The 13,217-nt window shown below is 39.2% G+C and overlaps 1 protein-coding gene across 1 annotated transcript; it reads left to right on the top strand.

Moving 5' to 3' along the window:
* Positions 1-973: 973 nt before the first annotated feature.
* LOC101033690 (tubulin beta chain-like) lies at positions 974-6,223 on the top strand. Its single transcript, XM_074382094.1, has one exon. It carries the CDS (start codon positions 5,796-5,798, stop codon positions 6,048-6,050), a length of 255 nt encoding a protein of 84 aa, XP_074238195.1. The 5' UTR covers positions 974-5,795; the 3' UTR covers positions 6,051-6,223.
* Positions 6,224-13,217: the final 6,994 nt, after the last annotated feature.

Here is a 13,217-nt window from a genome sequence, read left to right as displayed (position 1 = left end):
ACCTATGTCCTGAATGGTTTTGCCTACGTTTTCTTCTAGGGTTTTTATGGTGTTAGGTCTTATGTTTAAGTCTTTAATCCTTCTGGAGTTAGTTTTAGTGTAAGGTGTCAGGAAGGGGTCCAATTTCTGCTTTCTGCACATGGCTAGCCAGTTTTCCCAACACCATTTATTAAACAGGGAATCATTTCCCCATTGCTTGTTTTTGTCAGGTTTGTCAAAGATCAGATGGTTGTAATGTGTGGCGTTGCCTCTGAAGCCTCTGTTCTGTTCCATTGGTCTATATCTCTGTTTTGGTACCAGTACCATGCTGTTTTGATTACCGTAACCTTGTAGTATAGTTTGAAGTCCAGTAGTGTGATGCCTCCAGCTTTGTTCTTTTTGCTTAGAATTGACTTGGCTATGTGGGCTCTCTTTTGGTTCCATATGACACTTTTTTTCTTAAAGCTAAAAAAAGAAAAACATTACGTGTGGGAAATTTTAAACACGTCATTAAAATTATTAAATTAAGGGTGCATTTACATAAGATTATGATGGGTTCCAGTGACAAAATCAACACATACAATATTTCTCTTATAAACCATACTCATATAACCTAATGACACTTTGCATTCGTGTTTGCTATGTTTATGACTATTCAACCTAATTGCGCATTTTGAAGTTAGCGTCCTAGTATACAGTGTGTCTGTAACTGAATATTTTCAAACAAATTTTGTTATATCAGAAATAATAATTTTAGTATAATATTTCTAGAGAAAGTTTCTAGTCTCAATTCCCAAACTGGTATATTTCCAGTGAGCTAAAATATCTGATATATAACCAAAAATGAATCATTTTGAAAGCTGCAACTTATTCAAAATAGTCATAAGATGTTTCAAATATCAAATATGTGCTGCCCACTAAGATGGTCCTTCATTTCTGGGCAAAATATTTCTCATACTTACAAAGTTTCTCCTCTTCACTTTTTTTTTTTTTTTTTTTTTTTTTTTGAGACAGGATCTCCCAGCTGGAGTGCAGTGGTGTGATCCCAGATCACTGCAACCTCTGCCTTCTGGGTTCCAGTGATTCTCCAGCCTCAGCCTCCCGAGTAGCTGGACTACAGGCACCAGCACCATGCCCTCCTAATTTTTTATATTTTAGTAGAAACGAGGTTTCACCATGTTGCCCAGGGTGGTCTTAAACTCCTGAGCTCAGGCAATCTACCTACCTCGGCCTTCCAAAGTGCTTGGATTACAGGCATGTGCCACCGTGCCCAGCCCTCCTTCACTGTTTTGTTTGTTTGTTTGTTTGTTTGTTTGTTTTTGAGATGGCATCTTGTTCTGTTGCCCAGGCTGGAGTGCAGTGACACAATCTCAGCTCACTGCAACCTCCACCTCCCAGTTTCAAGCAGTTCTCCTGCCTCAGCCTCCTGAGTAGCTGGGATTACAGGCATGCATCACCATGCCTGGCTAATTTTTTGTATTTTTAGTAGAGACAGGGTTTCACCATGTTGGTCAAGCTAGTCTCGAGCTCCTGACCTCACAATCCACCCACCTCAGCCTCCCAAAGTGCTGGGATTACAGACGTGAGCCACCACACCCAGCCCCCCCCCCCTTCACTGTTTCATGTAAGCTGAGTAGGTCAAGTAAACAAAGGTTTCTGGGCCAGGTTCAGTGGCTCACGCCTGTAATCCCAGCACTTTGGGAGGCCAAGGTGGGCAGATCATGAGGTCAGGAGTTCGAGACCAGCCTGGCCAACATTGCGAAACACCGTCTCTACTAAAAATACAAAAATTAGCTGGGCATAGCTGGGCATAGTGATGGGCACCTGTAATTCCAGCTACTCGGGAGGTTGGGGCAGAAGAATCACTTAAACCCAGGAGGTGGAGGTTGCATTGAGCCAAGATCGTGCCATTGCACTCCAATCTGGTGACCAGAGCAAGACTCCGTCTCAACAAAAAGAAGAAAGAAAGAAAGAAAGAAAGAAAGAAAGAGAAAGAAAGAAAGAGAAAAGGTTTCTAGACTTTCAGAAGATGCTAAGAGGGACTTCTCTCTGTACCTTCTCAGATTAGTGAACTCTGATAAAAGGCTTTTCCACATTTGTAGATTCATAGGATTTCTGCCTTCTATGTGTTTTCTGATGTGCTATGAGTGATAAATTCTGGTAGAAGGTCCTCTCACATTCATAACATTTGTAGGGTTTCTCTCCTGTGTGGGTTCTCCAATATACTGTGAAGGATGACTTGTGGTAAAAAGTTTTGCTGCATTAGTTACATTTATGAAGTTTCTCTCCTGAGTGAGTTCTTTGATGTTTCGTAAAAGCTGATTTCTGGTTAAATGTTTTGCTGCATTGAATACATTTTATATGGCTTCTCTTTTTAATGTCTTTTTTGATGTACAATAAGGGACAACTTCTGGGAAAAACTTTTCCCACATTCATTACATTTACATGGTTTCTTCCTATGTGCGTTCTCTCATGTACTGTAAGAGATGACTTCTGGAAAAAGGTTTTCCCACATTCATTACATTCATAGGGTTTTTCCCCTGAGTGAGTTCTCTGATGCACAATAAGTTTTGACTTCACTGAGAAAGACTTCCTACATTCATTAAATTCATAGGGCCTTTCTCCAGTATGAGTTCTCTGATGGTAAGTGAAGTTTGTCTTTTGTGAGAATGTTTTCCCACATTCATTACATTCACAGGGTCTTACACTTGTGCGTATCCTTTGATGTATTATGAGGAATGAATTGTAAACAGAGTTTTTTCCACATTCTTTACAATCATAGGTTTTCTCCCCTGTGTGAATTCTCTGCTGTACTCAGAGATTTGACTCCTTACAGAATTTTTTTCTGCATTCACTATAGTCATAGGGTTTCTCACCTGTGTGTGTTCTCTGATGTACTGTAAGGCCTGGCTTTTATCTGAAGGCTTTCCTACATTCAATACACTCATAGAGTTTTTGCCCTGTGTGTATCCACCAATGAACTGTAAGGCCTGAGCTATTTGTGAAGGTTTTCCCACATTCAGTACATTCATAAGGTTTCTCCCCTCTGTGTATCCTTTTATGTGCTATGAGAGATGACCTGTGGCCGAGAGATTTCCCACACTCATTACATTCATAGAGTTTTTCTCCTATGTGTGTTTGCTGATGTTTAGGGAGAACTGACATATGCCAAAAAGAACTCCCATAATGACTATTTTGAAAGGTTTTCTTTTCTGTGTATGTATGCTGAGAGAGACTTGGTTTCTTAAACATTTCCCTGCATTCATTATGTTCAAAGCTTGTTTTGCCTTTTTGAGTTCTTTCAGTGTCAATGAAGGGTGACTGCCTGCCAAAATTATTCCCACACTCATAGTATTTTTTCCCCATGTTTTCTCTACAGTGTCTATGGGACTTCATATGCAAATGCTCTAGAATAGCCCAGGCATCTGATCTGAAAGTAATCCTGAGGACATACATCTCACTCCCTCAGGATTAGACAAAAGAAACGAAACAGGAAAAAAGAGGAGAGGAATCTGCAAATAAAAACACACTAATCTGGCACTTTAGGAATGTGACTGTCAAAACTGGATAAAGTGGAATAAACACAAAATGCAACAAATCATATTTTTGGATGAATTATAGAGGCATGAAGGGGAATCATAGAAAGGATTGAATAGTAGGGATAATTGCCAGAAAGAAAATATTAGGCAATAGTGTTTGAGGGGCAAGAGCAAAGGAAAAATTAAGTTTGGAGGAGGCAGATGTGTACCTAAGTTTTTATCTTCTGCTGTAAAATACTAATACATATGTTTCCAATGCATCACTGCATCTTTTCTTTTCTTTATTTTGTTTTATTATTTTTTTCAGACAGAGTCTAGCTCTGTTCCCCAGTCTGGACTGCAGTGCCGCAATCTTGACTCATTGCAACCTCTCCTTCCCAGGTTCAAGTAATTATCCTGCATCATCTTCTCAAGTAGCTGGGATTACAGGCACCTGCCACCACACCTGGCTAATTTTTGTATTTTTTTTCCTTTTGAGATGGAGTCTTACTCTGTCATGCCCTGGCTGAAGGGCAGTTGCATAATCTTGGCTCACTGCAATCTCCACCTGCTGGGTTCAAGTGATTCTCCAGCCTCAGCCTCCTGAGTAGCTGGGATTACAGGCACCCACCACCACACCCAGCTGATTTTTGACCTCAGGTGATCTGCCCACCTCGGCCTCCAAAGTGCTGTGATTACAGGCATAAGCAACCACACCTGGCCCCTAATTTTTATATTTTTAGTAGAGATGGGGTTTCATCATATTGGCCAGACTGGTCTCAAACTCCTGACATCAAGTGATCTGCCTGCCTCAGCCTCCCAAAGTGCTGGGATTACAGGCAAGAGCCACCTTGCCTGGCTCTTCTCTTCCATTCATCAACACCAAGTTACGATTTCAGAGAGAAATAATTTTTCATGTGCAAAAGAAAACTGCTATTGTCCAGTTATTCTCACTCTAGCTGATTCACACAAAAAGCCAATGTCCAGAAAAAGCATACATGTAGACTATGGAAACAAGATCAGGTATGTAGTTTTATTCTGCTATTGTATCTTTATTTTCTTCTACCACAGTTGTCATTAATGAACCTGTCACAGCCATCAAATCATAAATTTTCCCTATTTGTCAATTTATTTCATAAACAGTCTTATACCTCACACAACTCTACTTTTTTCATAGTCATCTTTTTCTTTTCATATATATAATGTATATCATATATATATAACTGTATATATTACATACATAAATATACATATATAATTTTTTTAACCATTTATTTATTTCAGCCTTTCTGGTTTCTTTTTCCATTGTGAACTTTAAAGACCATAATTTTCAATCTAATCTTAGAATCTTTACTGATCTTGATACAGTTAATCCTCATTATTCATGGATTTTGTGACTACAAATTTATCTACTCATTAAAACTTATTTGTAAGCCCCAAATCAATACTCTTGGTGCTGTCATTGTCAAGGACATGCACTGAGCACTTAAAAATTTCAGTCACTTAACACACATATTCCCAGGTGAAACGGAACAAGGCAATACTCGAGCTTCTTGTTTCAGTTCTCATACTATAAACAAGTGCCCTTCCCTGGTACAGGCAGTGCCACATTTTTCAGTTTTCTGGGGTTTGCTGGTGACTTCACTGTTTAAAATAGTCCCCTGCTGTAGGACTGAAGAACTGTCTCTCATGTTCCTAAGTGCAAGAAGGATGTGATGTGCCTGTGGAAAAAATGTGTGTGTTAAATAAGCTTTATTCAGGCATGAGTTGTAGTGCCGTTGGCCATAAATTCAATATTAAGAAATCAACTGTGTATATTAAATGAGATATTTTTAAGAGAAACTCATATAAAACAAGATTATGTATGGATTGGCTAACAGAAATGTGGGCAGAAGCTGGCAGGAACTAACCCTGTATTTCTTCTGGAAGCAATGATTCAATATTCATTAATTCAGTGCCCGTGGTAATTTTCCGGAACATAAATACCATGAATCATGATAACCAACTATATCTTTTTATTATGAAGTTTCCTCTGACAACTGTTCCTACCCAGATTCAACACAATATTAAAAATACTATTAAAAAAAACAATACTATTGTCAAACATACATATACACACATATATATACATTACCTATATATACATAAATGTAGGTAATGTATGCACACATGCATATGTAATGTGTTATATGTGTATATATGTCATAGATTACCTGCATGTATGTGTGTATATACATATATGTATATATGTAATAGATTACCTACATTTATGTGTATATCCCACCCCGGGGGCTAAAAATGTCGGCCACCTTCATTGGTAACAACACAGCGATCCAAGAGCTCTTCAAACGCATCTCTAAACAGTTTACAGCTATGTTCAGGCGCAAGGCCTTCCTGCACTGGTACACGGGCGAGGGCATGGATGAGATGGAGTTCACCGAGGCCGAGAGCAACCTTAATGACCTGGTGTCAGAATACCAGCAATGCCAAGACGCCACAGCTGAGGAGGAGGAGTTTGAGGAGTGTGCGGAGGAGGAGGAGGAGGTAGCCTAGAAGCTTCCTTTTCTAGATAAAGGGGGAAGCAGTGTGGATTTTTTTAGTGTGTTATGATAGCCGTTGTCACTACACACTTGAGTCTTTACATCTCCTGCATTTTAAAGCATTTTCATAGCAAGTAGTTTGACCTAATAGCAAAAAATATATATATATATACACATATGTAGGTAATCTATTACATATATATACGCATATAACATATTACATATGCCTGTATGTATACATTACCTACATATATGTATATGTATACACATATACATGTATATACATATGTAATATCTGTAGGTAATATAGATATTACGTATGTAATATATGTATATACATGTGTATGTATATATATACACATATATGTATATATGTATATACACATACATTCCATTAGTTCTGTATGTATGTATATATGTAATATATAATATATATGTATATGTAATATATAATACATATATACATACACATATATGTAGGTAACATATATATGTATTAATATATAAACATATATACATATATGTAGGTGATATATCATATACACGCACATATACATATATGTAAGTGATATATACATACACATATACATATATGTAGGTGATATATACACACACATACGTATATGTAGGCAATATATACATACATATATACAGATTACATATTGCATATGTATATATGTATGTAATATGGCATATTACACATGTATATGTGTATGTGTATAATATATTGCCTACATATATGTAATATATATTACATATATACATACATACACACACATATATTCCATTAGTTCTGTCCCTCTAGAGAACCCCAATACAGATTTTCATACCAGGAATCATTTTAGAGGAACAGAATATTAGAAATGGAGCTCTTTTGTTGGTTTTGGGGTTTCAGGAGTTGGCTGCTTAATATGATTAGACCCCAAAATGCCAAGGACTCTACTTCTAATAGTATAAAGAACACTTGTAGTCCTTGGCATGAACTGCTTAGAGAGTTATGCAAAATAAATGCATTTGACACTCCTGAGTCATTGCTCATGAGAGGCAAAGAGTTTAGTAACACTATATATAATACCTTTGACCATATGTGGAAACCAAGGAACATAATGAAGCTGGTTGGTTGCTCCTACATTCAAGGAACCAAGTGATGAAATAAAGTGATGAACTAGGCCGGGCATGGTGGCTAAAGCCTGTAATCCCAGCACTTTGGGATTGAAGCATGCAGATCATGAGGTCAGGAGATCAAGACTATCCTGGCCAACATGGTGAAATCCTGTCACTGGTAAAATACAAAAAAAAAAAAAAAAAAATGGCCAGATGTGTTTGTGTGCACCTGTTGTTCCAGCTACTCAGGAGGCTGAGGCAGGGGAATTGCTTGAACCCAGGAGGCAGAGGTTGCAGTGAGCTGAGATTGCACCTCTGCACTCCAGCCTGGCAACAGAGCAAGACTGTCTCAAAAAATAAAAGATGAACTCAGGGATTCTATCTCCCAGCTTCAGAAGCAGATATTAGATATTGAGCCTCAAATCTGCTAAGATTGCCCTGAGTGAGTCTTATCTCCTGTAGAGAAAGAACGGAAATTGTGGAAAAACAGACACAGACACAAGCTCTTATCATGTGAGTGGCTGGCCTGCAACAAAAGGTGCACGCACAGCCTCACCAGGCATCTACTGCAAAAGTGAGGGCATTGGTTGAAAAAAAAATAGGACCTGCATCTTGGAATGGTGACATGTGGGAGGACCTGATGAAGCTGGGGACACTGAGTTTGTAAACTCTGATAAAACCTTTTTACCAGAAGAAACAGCTTCCCCATGCCCAGTAGTGGCAAAATCCCCTCCCTGACCCATGCTGGCATCAGCCTTTCCACTTTTGTCTGAGGAGATAAACCCTGTGCTGCCTGAGGCAACAGTGACGGCCTCCCCTGAGGCAGGTGCCAGGCAAGATAATGTTGATTCTCCTCAGGAGCCACCCCCAACACCCATTTACTTCTAGACCTACCACTAAAGTCCCAATGGGCCCCTAGAGGTGAGGTTGAGAATGTGCGCTACACTGAAAAAATAACTGCTTGAGTTTTCTAATTCATATAAACAAATATGGAGAACAGGCATGGGAATGGATATTATGGGTGTGGGATAATGGTGGGATAATAAGAAACACAGGGTTGAATCAGGCTGAATTTACTGATTTGGGCCACTAAGTAGGGACTCTGCATTGAATGTTGCCACTCAAGGAATTAAAAAAAGGTTCTAATAGTTTATTTGCTTGGTTAGCTGAAATATGGATTAAAAGATGATCCACTGTGAGTGAGCTGGAAATGCCTGATCTCCCTTGGTTTAATGCAGAGGAAGGGATACAAAGGTTGGGGGAGATTGGGATGGTGGAGTGGATTAGTCACTTACATCTACTCATCCCAGCTGATATACATGCAGATGATATACCCTTGACCAATGCCTTGCAAAACAGATTTGTGAGGGTAGCATCTGCATCTTTGAAGAGTCCTGTAATTGCTCTTCTCTGTATGTCAGATCTAACAGTAAGCACCGCACTCAACTACAAAATTAAATATCAATGGAAATAATCGGATCCGGAGGTGGCAGGGGCCAAGTGGCAACACTCAACCACCAAAGGCAAAGTAGACATACCTACTGTAATGGACCGCAGAGGCAAAGTGGCAATCAGAAGAGTCTGACTCAGCAGAGCTCCAGCATTGGCTAGCCATGGCGTTCCTAGAAGTGGAATTGATAGGAATAGAAAGCCGACTGCATTCCTACTTAATTTATATAAGCAGTAAACGTCTAGGTTGAAGGGGTAAAAGACTAATTTGAATTACAAAAACAGAATTGGCTAGCATGGTGGCTCACACCTGTAATCCCAGCACTTTGGGAGGCCAAGGGAGGTGGATTACCTGAGGTGAACTAATGTAAGTATCAATAAATTGATGACCACAAGCCAGGCACAGTGGTTCACACCAGTAAGCCCAACACTTTGGGAAGCCAAGGCAGGTGGATTGCTTTAGCCTGTGTTCAAGGCAAGCCTGGACAACGTGGTAAAATTCTCTGTCTGCCAAAAAAAAAAAAAAAAAAAAAAAAAAAAATAGCCAGGCATGGTAGTGTGTATCTGCAGTCCCAGATACTTGAGAGGCTGAGGTGGCAGAGTCACCTAAGCCCAGGAGTCTGAGGCTGCATTGAGCTATGATTATGCCACTGCAATCCAGCCTGGGCCATAAAGCAAACTCCATCTGAAAAAAAAAAAACAAAAATCAGAATAATGATGATGATAATGATGATGATGACTCCAATGAGCAGGTACACACCTGATATGTTTAAATTGTTGAGTTTATAATGATATTAAAGCATGTGGTCAATAGAATAAATACATCATCCAGATATTGGAATTAGCATAAAAAGACAACAGTATTCCCCTTTTATCTGTAGGGCATACTGTGGAAGACCTCCATTGGACGCCTTAAACCATGGATAGTACAGAACCCTGCATTAGCACTTATCACGCTGTGGCTGCAACTTTTGCAGTTTGAGGTACAAAAGCAAAACTCACAAGAATTTATTTTTCCTTTTCCACAATTGTACAAATAAAAGATTAATTCTTACCCTAGATGTTCGCAACCTCAGCATATTTTTTTCCTCATCAAGTAGAAGACTTTCTGCTTTTCAGTTACTGAAAGCATTCTCGCGTGTCTCTTTTGCGTATCTGAATTGCCAGCATCACTACTCTTGCATATTGGGACCATTACTAAGTAAAATAAGGGTAACTTGAACACAAACACTGAGATACTGAGACAGTCCATCTGACAACTTAGATGGCTGCACATGACTAACGAGTGGAAGCAGGAAGTGTGGATCTGCCAAGCAAAGTTATACGTCACATCCTGAACAGATAACAGCAGAATGGCGGGAGGTTGCATCACATTCCTCAGAAAAAAGCATGACTTAAAACTTACAAACTGTTTACTTCTGGAGTTTTATACTTAATATTTTTTTGACCGTGGGTGTCTGAAAGTGAGAAAACTTAAGCCACAAATAAGGGGATACTACTATATTATAAATATACTCAAGGACTGCAATAATAATCATACTGAGTAAACAGATGTGAAGTCTCAGCAGAGATTAAAAACTATTAAAAAATAAAAATTCTAGTACTTAATAATACAGTATCTTTCATTTTCGTTAGACTGAGAAGAGGCAGGAGAATAATTCCCAAAATTAATTTTTTTAAAGTCAATCAATTTTTAATTACTTCAAGTGCTTTCTAGGTTTTTAGGAAACCAGATTACTACTTAGAAAACTGGTAAATAGGGCCAGGCACGGTGGCTCAAGCCTGTAATCCCAGCACTTTGGGAGGCCGAGGCGGGTGGATCACGAGGTCAAGAGATCGAGACCATCCTGGTCAACATGGTGAAACCCCGTCTCTACTAAAAATACAAAAAATTAGCTGGGCATGGTGGCACGTGCCTGTAATCCCAGCTACTCAGGAGGCTGAGGCGGGAGAATTGCCTGAACCCAGGAGGTGGAGGTTGCGGTGAGCCGAGATCGCGCCATTGCACTCCAGCCTGGGTAGCAAGAGCGAAACTCCGTCTCAAAAAAAAACAAAAAAAACAAAAAAACAAAAAACCTGGTAAATAAAAGAGTAACTGATAAACAGAAAATGTTAAATAAAGGGAAAGAATCAACATATTTCTTCTACTTTTCCTCAACAAGTAGTACCTCAGGGTAACCACAAAGAGATAACAAAGAAAAACTATCTACAAAACTTTTCTATTTAATATATGAAAGAAGAATAGGGCCGGGCGCGGTGGCTCACGCCTGTAATCCCAGCACATTGGGAGGCCGAGGCGGGTGGATCACGAGGTCAACAGATCGAGACCATCCTGGTCAACATGGTGAAACCCCGTCTCTACTAAAAAAGCTGGGCATGGTGGCGCGTGCCTGTAATTCCAGCTACTCAGGAGGCTGAGGCAGGAGAATTGCCTGAACCCAGGAGGCGGAGGTTGCGGTGAGCCGAGATCGCGCCATTGCACTCCAGCCTGGGTAACAAGAGCGAAACTCTGTCTCAAAAAAAAAGAAAGAAAGAAAGAAAGAAGAATAGAATTAAAATGGCTCCATTTATTGATCTCTAATTCAGTTTTGGAAGTTATCATCCCCACTGCTCTTGGTTTGGTTCAGCCAGGAAAACAGCCAATTAAGTATTATAGAAACAAACAGTTTAATATAGGAATTAGTGCTTATATTCACGTGTTTGTAAGAAAAAAAAAATGAAGGTTTGGCAGGTTGCCTTCAGAAAGACAGAAACACAATCACAAACGGCATGAGCTGAAAACACTGATATAGGAGGGAAAGCGGCACTTATCGAAGAGTCCAGGAAACTTCTGTATTCACCAGGATTATGAAGTACATGCTTGTGCGGGGTCTGTGATAGGGCTGCATCTGGATGCTAGAATTGCTGAGAAGAACCTTTTCAAAAGCTCTGACAATCTCCATGCCTGGCTGCCAAAAATGGCTGACAGTGACTTGGGCTTTACTTTTATCTTTGGAATTGTGTGTGAATTTTCTTCATTTGCAAATTTTATGAGGATTTGTTTAGGGAAGGGAGTTCTAGAATATAGAGTTTAGTTTTAGAAAAGTGTACTGGTTGTTGCCAAGTTGACAAAAGATTCAAAACAGCTGTTAATATCGCAAAAAGAAAGACAACTAGAAATAATATTTGAGTAGAAAAAACATAAAGTTGTCTATGAAATATTCTTGAAAAAAATCTAAACAGTTCCTTAAACTTTCAATTTTTTTTTTTTTTTTTTTGGAAAAACAGTTATAAATGTAACAGAAGGCCAGGCGCGGTGGCTCAAGCCTGTAATCCCAGCACTTTGGGAGGCCGAGGCGGGTGGATCACGAGGTCAAGGACCATCCTGGTCAACATGGTGAAACCCTGTGTCTACTAAAAATACAAAAAAATCAGCTGGGCATGATGGCGCGTGCCTGTAATCCCAGCTACTCAGGAGGCTCAGGCAGGAGAATTGCCTGAACCCAGGAGGCGGAGGTTGCGTTGAGCCAGGATCGCGCCATTGCACTCCAGCCTGGGTAACAAGAGCAAAACTCCATCTCAAAATAAATAAATAAATAAAAAATAAATGTAACAGAAGTCATCCTAAAACTCTTCACTTAAATTTATAAAACATTTCTGAGAGAACTCAACTGAGAAACGAATAAATGATGGTATATGACATGTTCGTGAAAAGATCAATACTGTTTGGATTCCAATGTTCTTCAAATTGATCTGTATATTCCCTGCAACACCAATAAAAATTTCAAAATTTATTTTTATAAAATGACCAGCTGATAATAACATTTACCTAGGAATGTGAAGGACCTAGCATGAAGGGCTGTTGAATTTTGTCATAGGCCTTTTCTGCATCTATTGAAATAATCATGTGGTTTCTGTCATTGGTTCTATTTGGATTACGTTTATTGATTTGTGTATGTTGAACCAGCCTTGCACAGGGATGAAGCCAACTCGATCATGGTGGATAAGCTTTTTGATGTGATGCTGGATGCAGTTTGCCAGTATTTTACTGAAGATTTTCACATCAACGTTCATCAGGTGTATTGGCCTGAACTTTCCTTTTTTTGTGTGTCTCTGCCAGGTTTTGGTATCAGGATGATGCTGGCCTCATGAGTTAGGAAGGACTTCTTCTTTCTCTATTGGTTGGAATAGTTTCAGAAGGAATAGTGTCAGCTCCTTCTTTGTACCCTGGTAGAATTCAGTTGTGAATCTATCTGGTCCTGGACTTTTTTTGGTTGGTACGCTATGAATTACTGCCTCTATTTCAGAACTTGTTATTGGTCTATTCAGGGATTTGACTTTTTCCTGGTTTACTCTTGGGAGGATGTTATGTGTCAAGGAATTTATCCATTTCTTCTAGATTTTCTAGTTTATGTAGAGGTATTTATAGTATTTTCTGGTGGTAGTTTGTATTTCTGTGGTATTGGTGGTGATATCCCCTTTATCATTTTTTATTGTGTCTATTTAATTTTTCTCTCTTTTCTTCCTCATTAGTCTGGCTAGCGATCTATCTATTTTGTTGATCTTTTCAAAAAACAAGCTCCTGGACATTGATTTTTTTTTTTTGAACGGTTTTTCATGCCTCTATCTCCTTCAGTTCTGCTCTGAT

The sequence above is a fragment of the Saimiri boliviensis genome, chromosome 12 (assembly GCF_048565385.1).
Source record: "Saimiri boliviensis isolate mSaiBol1 chromosome 12, mSaiBol1.pri, whole genome shotgun sequence".
NCBI lineage: Eukaryota > Metazoa > Chordata > Mammalia > Primates > Cebidae > Saimiri > Saimiri boliviensis.
The sequence above is the reverse complement of the archived record's forward strand: the minus strand, read 5'-3'. Positions and strand labels throughout refer to the sequence as shown.